At 36.9% G+C, this 13,109-nt stretch overlaps 1 protein-coding gene across 5 annotated transcripts in view; it reads left to right on the top strand.

Moving 5' to 3' along the window:
• The first annotated feature begins 7,430 nt into the window (after positions 1-7,430).
• Positions 7,431-13,109, top strand: part of LOC132121643 (protein quaking-B-like) — a 42,946-nt gene continuing 37,267 nt past the window's right edge. For 2 of the 5 annotated variants that reach the window (XM_059531254.1, XM_059531256.1), the window contains exons 1-2: positions 7,435-7,786; positions 7,936-8,143. In XM_059531254.1, the coding sequence (XP_059387237.1) occupies positions 8,002-8,143 (142 nt within the window). In that variant the 5' untranslated portion in view covers positions 7,435-7,786; positions 7,936-8,001. Of the gene's footprint in view, positions 7,787-7,935; positions 8,144-13,109 lie in introns of all 5 variants that reach the window. The other 3 variants (XM_059531255.1, XM_059531257.1, XM_059531253.1) reach the window with 3 other exon arrangements.

The following is a 13,109-nucleotide window of genomic DNA, read 5'->3' on the forward strand; positions in this document are numbered from 1 at the left end:
ATATCGCAGATGTACTCTCTTGACTTTCTCTGTCTAAATAGAGACTATGGATGACTCTATCGCTCCCTGAATCGGTGTTATATCTGCTTGGATCAACCAGTGGAAAAACAAGTCATAGATTCCTGTAATCATGCCTATCTCTGACACATATCTTGGTCGGCCATTGCTGTCACACCCTCCCAGCCCCCCATTAACAGCCATCTGTCTCTCATTTGGATTTGTGACAAGGGCACCAGGACTTTGGGGCATGTGCGACATGCAGCGGAGGTAAGGTGGTGATGTGAAGGGCTGTACAAAGACCTATCTATAGCACTCAACTGCCCCCCAGGCCCGGTGCCCAAGGTGTCAACTAGAACATATTTATCTCCCTCTGTTACCCATAAATCAACCATAATTGTTATATGGATGTCCTCTCTTGTAAAGTTCATGTAAATGAAACACTGCAGTCAACATCATGAGTCATTGAGGTTTCAGTTGCCTAAAAGCATCCGATGTTCCGTTTAAGGGTTTATAAGTTATCTTTAAAAATTCCCGAACCCAACTGTTGCAGTTCTGACCACTGATTGCCGTGATTGACCAACCAGAATTAAGTTTTTCAGAGAACCTGTAATATGAGTTGTATAAATAAAAGAGCATCCTGTTTGAGGCATTTAAATTTATGTGAAGCTGGGGTTGTGCCTTTTCTCATCCATAAGACTATATTCATATTATGCTTTTATTATCTTAGTATTATATAAGTATTGCTTAATTATATTTAACTGAGCTGTATATGCTTTTTATCTCTGTTGATTTTTTTGGGGGGCTATTTCCTTTCATTTTCTGCCAAATAACATCAAAGGCACTGCCAAGATAAAAGTTAGCCATCGGACTAACTCATTTATTTGAATGTTGATAAATGTACATTGTCCCTTTTAGATAAATTTACAAAAAAGGAAAGACACATGAATGCGAAACGATTGCATCATTACTGCACAGCCTCAAACCAGTATGTCCATTTCCATACAGTCTAGCACTATTCCTTGCCTATTAGCATTTATTGGCTGCATGTGGTTTCAAGAGTCACCTCAGGGCATCTCTTTGCCTTGAGCGAACTTTCCATTTCATTGAGAGGAAAAGAAGATATGAAGTGGCAGCAATGGAAGTGTGGTTGGAGGCCAAGACTACCCATCTTCTTGCAGGGGAGCATGTTATGATGCCTGTGGCTTCCTCTGCTCTCCAGTTTTCCAACCTAATGTTCGATGCACTTAAAACCTCTTTCTTCTCCCACTGTGAGGCAGCCCATCAGATATGTTACATTACCCACTATGCATAATGGATTAGCAATAAATCTATTTCTGTAACGGGGCTATGTTTCCCGAATTATGTCTCTGAGGTCTTTATTAGTGAATGCCAATGATTTTGTGCAGATAGAACACAACCAGAGAAAGAATGAAAAGGGGTGATTTGGGGGAGGAATGGTGCTAAAATAGCTGTTTTGGAGGGTGCTATATAACCCAGAGAGAGAGTTTTGTGGCACTGTATTATTGAGTGTTTTTAAAACACTGATGCATTCCTAACATCATATGATAATAGTTTTGTAATTCGTGCATGAAGAAAAATAAATATAACCGAGTTACATGATGTATCAGAAAATTACATAAATTCACTTTCAGCTAATGAGCATGATTAGGCCCATACGGAATATGTGCCACAGAATGCAGAACAGAACATTTTTGTCATTTACTTTTTTACCAGTGTGACTTATTGTGCAAACATTTTTGTTTGAAAATGCTGTCAAAAATTCTGTTTAATGGTGTGTGAGTATGTGTATGCATGTATGTGGATACTCACCATTCATCTCCCAGTTACATCCTCTGCTCTTCTGCCTGTGATTTTATTCAGTTCCATTAATAAAGTGTTTTGGATTGTTTTGGAAAACTTTGTCCAGTGTGTTTCCTTGACACACACACACACACACACACACACACATATATATATATAGAATATAGAATTATTTATAGCTAATTTTATTATGATCTCAGCTGCCGAGAAATGTCTGTTTAACACATTTTATCATGTTTAATTTGATGTCACATTATTCTGCATATTTTCCTTTAAAATGAGCACAGAGCAAACAAAATTTCCTTTGGTCTTGCTCACATTCATAATGTTCCAGTAGACATGGTTGAGGAAAGAATTCATCCACACAATTTAAGGGTAAACCCCAGTCTAGACATCAGTGTCATCATTTTTTTGAAGGTCTTTTTCCTTCTTTAATAAAGTTGTTTTTATATCAAGCTGACTAAAATTCTAAATTGTTCTTCAAATGGAGCAAAAAATTGAGCACACCATGGTAACTAGATAACTAGAGCCTCCAGCATTTTTTTTTTTTTTTGAGTGACAGGTGATGGGCAGCTGAATCTACAGCTAAGGTGGGCTGCCTCACTGGAGGTGGTCTTAAAGGTCCCGTTCTTCGTGATCCCATGTTTTAAACTTTAGTTAGTGTGTAATGTTGTTGTTAGAGTATAAATAATATCTGTAAAATTCTAAAGCTCAAAGTAACAGAATTCGCCTACAAAAAACGACCCGTTTGGACTACATCCCTCTAGTTCCTGCAGTAATGACGTCACTAAAACAGTGTTTTGACTAACCTCCGCCCACATGAATACATAAAAAAGGGGGCGTGGTCTTGTTGCGCTCCAACGGAGAAGAGGAAGAGTTGCGTTTGTGTTTGTCGTAATGTCGAAACGCTGTTATTTTCATCTCGGAGTCCAATCACCTTTGTTTGGCCTTCCCAGGGACGCTGTACTTAGAGATCAATGGTTACAATTTATGTTTAACTCGGTTCCCAAAAATGATAATCCACATGTAAAACTGTGTGCAGCATATTTTGCTGAGGACAGCTTCCTCAATCTCAATCAGTTTAATGCTGGATTCGCCCAAAGATTATTCTTGAAAGATGGAGCAGTTCCCTCTTTGTCTGGAGAAGGCGTTGTTTATGGACCACAACCGGTAAGTGTATTTTATTATTTAAGTTGGTGCGTTTAACAGTTTCTGTAACTTATTACACAAAGGGCAACGCTGTTTAGCATTGTTGAATAGATGTTAGGGCTGTGCAAAAAAATCGAATGTGATTTTCATGCGCATCTCGTCAGTAAAAAACGCTCCTGTGATTATTAGTACATCTCCAGCACGTGCGTTCAGATCAGGATTGCCAGGTTTTCAAAACAAATCCTGCTCACTTGCTTCTCAAAGCTAGCCCAATCCCATTTCCAGGAGGGCAGCGCGCGCTCAGCTGCTGTTGAATCACGACACAGGAACCGCTGACACAATCAGAACTCGTTACGTATTTCTGAAGGAGGGACTTTATAGAACAAGGAAGTCATCAGCCCGTTTTTATGACAGTGAAAAACCGCAGTATACAGATAAGTCAATTGTGTGAAAAATACTGTGTTTTTTTACACGTGAAACATGAACACATGTTATATTGCACACTGTAAACACAATCAAAGCTTCAAAAAAGCCCGAAAAACGGGACCTTTAAGAATATCTGCTGAAGAGCCTTGCCACATATGAATTGATGCAGAAACAATTTTGATGATATGAAAAGTCTTTAAGAGAAAACATGAAACATTTGACTCAAATACACATTTAAGAGACTGTATGTGCTTGACACAGTCGCTGTCCTTCTGAAATGAGACGCCTGGTCTAAATAAGGATAAAAAGATAAAAATTCAGTGTTATTTATGTAGGCAGCAGCTCACAGAATACTTGTCACATACTGTGTAAATTTACACATTCATTTTTGCCAATCACTTTCTTGCCAATGTGACTTAAACACAATTACCTTGGGAACTTACAGTTTTCTTTAATTGCACATTTTTAAATAATTACATAAATTATATTGATACACTATCATTCAAAAATTATATATCAGTAAGTTATCTAAAATCTATCTAAAACATAATAAATACAACACAATGAATTCACAGTGATTGATAAATATCTTTATGGCTTGAGCCATGTGTCCTTGTACCATATTCTTTTGTTTTACATGGACACTTGTGTCAATAGTCTATAATGGAATGTTAGATGCATAAGCCTAAGCATGAACTGAACAATGACCTTTTAACTGACCCAAGCCTCATGCTGAATGTAAAGCTTGTTTGGCTGTTGACAGAACTGCATGCATGCACAAGGCGAAAGCATATACAGTTGCCTGTTTAACTCCTTCTTGGCTTTGGTATGTATGCCACGATGTGGGAGAGACACTTAGTAGTCTCCAGACACTAATCATAAGAAATATCATAAACAAAGGATGTTCATTCTCTGTTTTCCACTGATATATACACTCAGTGGATTGCACAGTATTCACAGACTAAAAACCAACCTTTGTTACTTACATGTACTTCACAAAGACCCAGTGGCAAAACGTGCATCATTCTCCATGTCATACACAACGTACATTCGAAGATATACAGCATTCTTAAAGAGGGTAAACAAACTGAATGCTTATGTACAATTATATAATTGTTAGATGAGCATACATTTCTCCCAGCATGCAAAAATGCAAATATATACAGTTCTTTACAAACAAACAAACAAACGGTGAACAAACATTGTTTACCATTATCACACAACTGGAGGCAAGTAGCTGCCAGCCTGTCTACACATGAAAGCAAAACAGGTGCAGAGGATCCCTGTGTTTAACAACAATGCCATTTGTCTTAAGACTAAAATAATGTTTTCAAATGGTTTTCTTGTCAGCTTACAGTGCTCTTAAAGGGATGGTTCACCCAAAAATGAAAATTTTATATGAGTCTGTTTCTTCATTAAAACTAATTTGGAGAAATGAAGCATTACATCACTTGCTCACCAATGGATCTTCTGCACTGAATGGGTGCCATCAGAGTTCAAACTGCTAATTAAAATATCACAATAATCCACATGTAATCCACATGACTTCAGTCCATCAATTAATATCTTGTAATGTGAAAAGCTGCAACAACAAAAAAATAATAATCATAAAACATTTTTAGCTAAAATACATATCCTTTATGCATTATATTGTTTTCTCTAGTGAAAAAGCCATCTTTGTCTGAATCAGGAGAGAAACAGCTGATCAAACACCATTTAACCAGAAGTGATTTATTAAAGTTAAAACACCTCAACGATGGATACCTTTCTTACATGCACATCGTTTTTCACTTCAAAAGATGTTAATTGATGGACTGGAGTTGAGTTGTGTAATATTGTGATGTTCGTATCAGCTGTTTTGACTCTAGTTGTGACGGCATCCATTCAGAGATGAAATTGCACATTTCAGTTGTATTTAGTGATTACAGCCATCAGTAAATTATTGCTTAGGGGAAATTAGGCTCTCTGTTCAAAAAGGATATGGGGGGGGGGGAAAGCTGTAATGTGCACATCAGCATAACACATCTGTATAACACAAAATAAATAAATAAATAAAAGGGTGGGAAAAAATTCAATACATTTTCTTTGTTTTGCTCCAAGCCTATAATCAATCTTAATGAGGTGTCAATCAAATGACTATTGTGTGTTTTTCCTCTGAGATTTTTACATATTGTTTTGTCAATACATCTTACTGGCTTTGTCTAGTGAACTATTTTCTCTCTCGCTATCAGAAGAAAGAGCACTAATGAAACGGTCTGTTCTCTCACTAGTCTGTTAATTACTTCTCTTTTTGTTTAGCGGTTGTGCTGTGGTGATGGGAGGCCCTGGGGGTTGTCTGACTCCCATGCTAAATAGCCTGCATTCCAATCCCTTGATGCCCAGGCTAATACCATCATCACTTTCATCTCCAAAGCCCGACAAATTAGCATCCATCCGATTCCCCACAGTGAAAAATAAGGGGAGAAAGGGCCGCACAGCATCCTGGAGGAATATTCTGACCACTGAGATATCAGTTTTAGGCTATATAGATATCTCTGTCAGGAATAACTTGTTCCTGGAGTTTTGTAAATATAAAAGTAAATGTTTTAGCCCCAACCCATGTTATTTGTAAAAGATCTTATCGTCCATTACATTTTTTTTTTACATGAAGCAACATCCTCTTTGTGAAAAAACAACAACAACACTTTATACAAAGCAAATTTCTGTCTTGTTTTTTTTTAAATAATCTTAATTATTATTATTATAAATTAAATTTATATATATTCCTACTTTTAGCATAGTCACTAAATTGTGTTAGATTTATTCTTAAAACAAGACAGAAAATACTGTTATATAATTGTATTCTTAGCTTGATGCTTAAAATAAGAAACAATTTTATATATATATATATATATATATATATATATATATATATATATATATATATATATATATATATATGTGTGTGTGTGTAAAATAATACATTTTAATATATGAAATATTTTATATAATATTTATTATATATTCTATATATATTTTTATCTCAAATAAATTAATCTTTACTGAATGTTGTTGGATATTTTTACTGAATATTTTATTAAGAAAACATGTTTTGCTGTGTGTGCAAATTTTAGCATGCTAAACCATGCTGTCCCTCACGTTCACTCACAGAGTACAATTACAAAGGCAGTATGAACACTAAGGTAAGGAGGCAGAACACAGTATGAATGCAGACAACTTTTTTCTTTCTGCTGTTTTTGGATCTGTTTTCCCCTTGCACATACCATAGTTGCTTAAAGTGTTACATGGCACAAATCCGATCCTAGGTCAGCATTTCATCATCAAACCGCTCCCTGCAAGAGGGCCTCTCACTCTGGCCTTTAGCTGTTGTGAGAGTAATAGCTAGAGTATGTGTCCATCTGCATAAGAATGCTGCCCACTTCATAGAGGAAGGAGGAGGGTCACAAGAATTGATGAAAACTTTTCCTGTTCCCCCAAGCCCTTTCATTCCCTCTCTCCTGTTTCTCAAATTTTAGCTACCACTTTCAGAAATTAAACTTGCTTAAAAGTTGGGTTTGGACATGGACGTGGAAACAAAGACACCGGCCTAATCAAACTTGATTATAAGACCAAGATATTCTCATCTGTGACACAGTCCATGTTTAAATATTTAGTAAAGCATTGGAATGCAGAAAAATACCCACTTTCTTTTTTCCCTCATATGATTGCTTCAGGGTTATTGAGTGTGTATATTTGTTTTAAAATGACTGAAAGTCTGAAAATGTAAATACAGTATGGGTAAGAAAGTGGCTAGTTGTCACAGAAGTTGGCTATATTTCCGTAACTATAAAGATTTGAGTCAAATGTTAGCATATGCTCGTTTTTTTTAGAGTCTGTACAAATAATATTGACTTTAATATAAGAACAGCTACGTCAATGAGCTTCTCTCAAGTATATGTGCACACGTTTGTGTGGGAGAGGGTCTGCATCCAGAGAGCAAGAAAAGCTAATTATGCAGGTTCCTCCTCCCATTGGCGACCTCGCACGATGGCAATGTTGAGCAGTGTAGGGTTGATCATGATCATGTGACAGACAGCTTTGGGAGAGAACAGCTCTGGACGCAGAAACATCAGGCGCAACTAAAGGAGTTTCCACCCCTCGAGAGCCAACAAGTGACCATTGCCCCGTTTTCAAACCGTTATTCAAGTGCTCTGAACGACATCGACGGTCTGTGGAAAGTTCTGGGGAAGAAGCTGTTTTTTACAGCGTGGATAAAGATAGGTTTGGGGGCGATAAAACTATTGTCTGTAGAAGAGGACAGACGCAGAAATCTCAGCGGGCATGCGGGAGTTTTTGGAGTTATTTGACTGCAAACACTCTACAAACAAATAAGAACTTTCGCGCAGAATCGGTGCGTTAATTGCGTCATCAGTTGTCTTTTTTTAAGGGTGATACAAAGTTTCATCATTGTGTTTGAAAAGTAGCGACATCGGGGCAGTAGTTTGGAATAAAACGGGAAAAACTTATTAAACCCCTCCGTTTGCTTTTTTTTTTTAATAGGGGGCTGTCGTGTTTTTCCGAAGTTTTACGCATTTTTTTTTAGGTTTTTGGTATAATATTTTAAACATGGTTGGAGAAATGGAAACGAAGGAGAAGCCTAAGCCGACTCCTGATTATCTGATGCAGCTCATGAACGACAAGAAACTGATGAGCAGCCTGCCAAACTTCTGTGGTATTTTCAACCATCTCGAACGATTGTTAGATGAAGGTGAGAGTAATATATATTTTAAAAAAAAATGAATTAGTTTTATGTTCGTAGGAACTGCGGATGCCTACAGATTTTTCCTAAATATGTCTGTGTTGTTATTTTGTAAACGTGTGGTAAAGAAGCTCTTAAGTTTTTGTAAATAATATCTTTTTTTAATATAATTTTTTACAAATTTTTTCAACCCAGTAACACTAAATTTTTTTTTTCAAGAATAACTTTTCTTGCATACTAGCCTACATTGTTACGCCAGTTGGTGGCGACAAGTGGGAGTGAGTATGAGTGAGTCTAGGGCTGCATGATTAATCGAATGTGATTGTCATGTTCGAATGCAATTGTCATATGCATCTTGTCAGTAAAGCCGTTTCTGTAATCAGTAGTAAATCTCCAGCACACATTTTCAGATGGAGCAGCATTTACTACACAGAGCCGTAGTTCACTGACAAGCTACACAAAATCGCGTTTATAATGCAGATGATATAATCATGCGATAATGAAATTTAAGAAATCGGTCTGCGATTATGAAAGCTGTTTGCGTAGCTTCTCATTTAACTATGTCTCTGTGTAGTAAATGCTAGTCCATCTGAAAGCACGTGAAAATACCACATTTAATAACATGTTTTCACGGCAGACTCACTTCATAGCGTCAGTCTAGTGTTTGAAATAAATCCGTCTGTGAGATGATGTGGTTTCTTACACAGTATAAGGCACACAACATATTTCATAGTATTTTAAGCAGTGATAAAAGGATATGTCGATTAACACTGCATTATTATATACTTTATTATAATAAAATTTTTAAAAAGACGAACTTAGATAAGCCATATATTGTTGTAGTCTTGTGTTTATTAGTCATGTTGAATCAATGAAAGCAATTAAATCTTCTGTTTATTCAGCAACCTCTATAGGGATTTCTTGTTCTTCTGTGGGACGTATTTGGAGTTTCTGCGCAAGAGCCAACTCTGGCCTTTGAATGGAGATTTACTACTGATCACAGAACTGTGCTTCACTGAAAGATATACATGAAAATCGCAATTTCTGCCTAATCGTGATTTATCGCCTTTGTGATTTAATTTAGATTAATTGTGCAGCCCTAAGTGAGTCTTTGAATCATTCACTCACTGATTTGTTGTAAACATTGAGTCTTTTAAGACTGTAACAAGGCTTAAGGTTTATGATCCTTTATTAAAATCTGTGTGCTTACTAATCTAGTTATTTATAAATATGAAGCCAGGAAAGCAGTCAAAAGGAATGACAGATATGAGTCAGTATATGGAAGTAAATTAGAACAATATGTAAAAACAAAACATGAACAAAAGAACAGAATTTGCTTATCATCTCAGAAGTTTTACAAATGTAACCTTTTATGTGGTATAATGATCATGTTTGCTCCGGGAGTGTGTTGATGGTGTGTGTGTTCACTACTCACTACTGTGTGTCTGTGTGTGTGCAATTGGATGGGTTAAATGCAGAGCACAAATTCCAAGTATGGCACACCCTACTTAGCTACACGTCGCTTTCATTTTCAAGTTTTGATGTTTAACAGGCATAATAAAGATTTTACATGGTATAATGATGACAGTAGATGACAATGTTTTTAGTTTGCTCAAATAAATCAATTACCTGATCTAGAAACATCTTTTATTTTCGAGCAAACTCATTAAATCTGCACAGATGCATCCAATCACAAGACATCATTACAAGCCATGGTGCATTCGGATGATACTCAGATTTGGGCAACTTGCTGTAATCGAGACTAGCCTACTTGTTGATTTTGTGAATTTAGTGGTAGGGCCATTTTTAACATATACTACAGTAACAAGTCATCTGTATTGGTATTATAAAGCAAGTTTGCTCAGGGTCGATGCACTTTTAACTTATTTGAATGCTGCAGATCGCATGTAACCAGCAGCTTTCCTCTGAGAATGTAGGGGAAGCTGAGGACCTGATAACAGAATCACTTCTCACTTTCTCCTTCACATTCTAATCGTACAGCCCATGGCCCTGTCTTATTTCATTCCCAGTTTATTGCTGATAATCCAGTGTAATAATATAAAGGTTATCACTGCAATACTTTTATGAAGAGAAGGGTGATCTGTTAGATTTATATCCACAGTATTTTGCAATCCATATTAGAGTAAATTCAGTCTGTCTGGTTCGTTGATACACTGAATCTCTCTAGATTCATCATACTATAACTCACCAATAGCTTGTGGCGTATTGAAGTATGTTTCATAAATAACCTCACTAAGCTTGGGTTTTTCAGTTCCTCTGTTCCGAGCTAATTTAGTCTCGCTTGTTCTCTTTATTCAAGCATATTTGAGTGAGTTCTCTTTATTGGAGCTCTTAAAATGTTGACTGGCAAAAAAAAAAGGGTAGAATTTTTTTTGATCTAGATGTCCTCTCACTATTAGAGAGGGGTTCCGAATTACCCACTGCCTTTTGTATAGCTTTATTATCTCATATATTTTCCTTGTATGAGGATCCCCGTTCTGTCAGGTTATTGTAAAGAGGTTACTATATAATAAGCTTGGTATTTTGCTTGAGCACTAGTAGGATAGCAGAGCACTCGTTGTTTGTGTCAGCAGTTTCAAATGTGTTCAATTTGGAATGTGTTTTTTTACAAGCCAGTGCTACAGTTCCTAGTTGTTTTCTTTGCATTTTTAAAATTGACTGTTTATAGCGCTTGCTTTTAGTTTGTAGTTTTCAAAAATAATCCAATCTTTTACACATAATATTTAACAACTCATATTTGATATTCTGCATTGTGGTGTGCTATTGGTTCTGGATTTGTAAACCTCCAGCATGTTTTCAGTTCTGCTCTTTTTCTTCACACTTATTTTGTGTTCGCTCTGAGGAACAGATAGCATCCAGAAGCATTATTGAACCTGTCTTTTAAAACACTGGCTTTTCCTTATCTAATTTAGATATAAAACGTGACTACAGAGTAGGGCTGTCAACGAATATTCTAAATTCGAATATGTATTCGAATAGTTTAAAAAAATGAATTTCGAAGGTGAAAATTAATATTCGAATAAAAAAAATGTGGAAAAAGGCCAGCGGTAGTAGAGGCGTGGTTGTCTGCTTTGCGAGTGGGCGCGCTAGCGCGCCTGAGGGTTCAGGGACAGGTCACAGGAGTCGCACTGTCTGGCACAGCATCACTGCTGAAAGTTGACGCGTCTTCATGGAAGATGCCAGCAAGTGCAGAGCCCAACTCGACCGCAGCAGAGAAAATGAGGTGAAATTGTTGACCCGCGAGATAAAGTTGTATGCAAGCTATTTAAGATACAGTTACCATACCACTCGACAACTAGCAACATGAGGTCACATCTCAAAAATGTGCACCCAAATGAGCATGGCATAATGTGTGGAACTCCAGCTAAACAGTCACGTCTTGACACTTAACATTACTTTGCATCGCCTGCCACAAGCTCTTTGTCTGCAACACGACAAGAGACCATAACGGATAAAATAATTTCGTTCATTTGTAAGGACATGAGACCGATCAGTATCGCGGATGGGGCACGCTTCGGGGAGTTCTGTCAAGCAATGAATGGATCCGAGGTTTGATTATTTATCGTTTCATGTCAAGGAAAAGTTCCATGTTTACCACAGCACAGCTCGCTCGGAGCATTCAGTGTCAGTTCTATATGCTGTAAAACTTCAATTGATATGAATAATATTTGTTTCAATCACTGAATGAAGCCTGCTATATTTGGGACAACAGTCGCGACCTTAAATTGCTTGCACAAAAATGTGTTTGTTTATTTAAATCGTTATGCGCAGAGAACATGAGGGTGAGAGAGCTCGAGCTCTGCAGTCTTGGCCATTAGTTGATTTCCTTGTTTTTGTGTAGTATTAGGTAATACGTTGTCATATATGTTTAAACTTAAATAGACTACATACAATTAGTTATGTCTCTTTGTATTGTTTTTGCCTGTTATTGACGTAATGCGCGTCATTGACAACATGCGCAACCAGATGTTCGAATAGTTTGAAAATTCGTATATTTTTTAGAGGGAATATTCGAACGTCAATTTTGAGCAATTTTGACAGCCCTACTACAGAGCCCCAGGGGACCGGGACTTACTAGTGAAATTGCTGCAAAATGTGCTCTTTTGTTCTTTTTAATACAACTGTTTTAAAAACTGCATTAGGACTGCCTATGCATAGGGCCCGGGATCTTGTGCAGTGCCCCTGCATGTGACATCAATGGTCTTTGACTGCATTAAGCTATTATTACTTCCTTAGTCAAATCTTGTGACACAGACAGAGCAAGAAATGCCTGCAGAAAGGCCCAAGGGATCAGGGTATGGGTCGAGGGCATGCTGACTAGACAGCTTCCCTCCAATTCCTGCAAAGAGCAGTCTGGACAAATGTCACAAAATTAATATGCACTGAAAGAACACAGGTGAATGAAACCGGCTATGAACCCTATGGAAAGCTCCATTGGGGAGTCATACTCCATCAGGGGGCTGCTCATTTGAATTTTTTATCAAATCCTGAAAAAATGCATTATGGTTTCCACAAAAATATTAAGCAATGTTTTCAGAGTAGTAAGAAATGTTTCTTGAGCACCAAATCGGAAATCGATCCAACAATTCTGAAGGATCATGTGACACTGAAAAACTGGAGTAATGGCAACTGAAAGTTCACTTGGACATTGTGGAAATAAATATTATTTAGATATATATATACTGTATTAGGGCTGTCACTTTTAGTTCGAAAATCGATTGCACAATCGATCAGACCAACCAAAAAAAGTTTTGAAAATGAAAATAGGGAATCGATTTTAACCAAATATGTACACTATTAATTTTAAAATAATTAAACAATTAAAAAATATAGATGTAACAAAACTCACAAACAAGCAGAAAAAGAAAATAAAGAACTCCGAAAGTGCAGTAGCTATGCCTTGCAAAAGCTAGACAGAAAATACCAGCAATTTTACGCGCCTATAAGACCCAGT

This window comes from Carassius carassius, chromosome 39 (assembly GCF_963082965.1).
Source record: "Carassius carassius chromosome 39, fCarCar2.1, whole genome shotgun sequence".
Classification (NCBI taxonomy): Eukaryota; Metazoa; Chordata; class Actinopteri; order Cypriniformes; family Cyprinidae; genus Carassius; species Carassius carassius.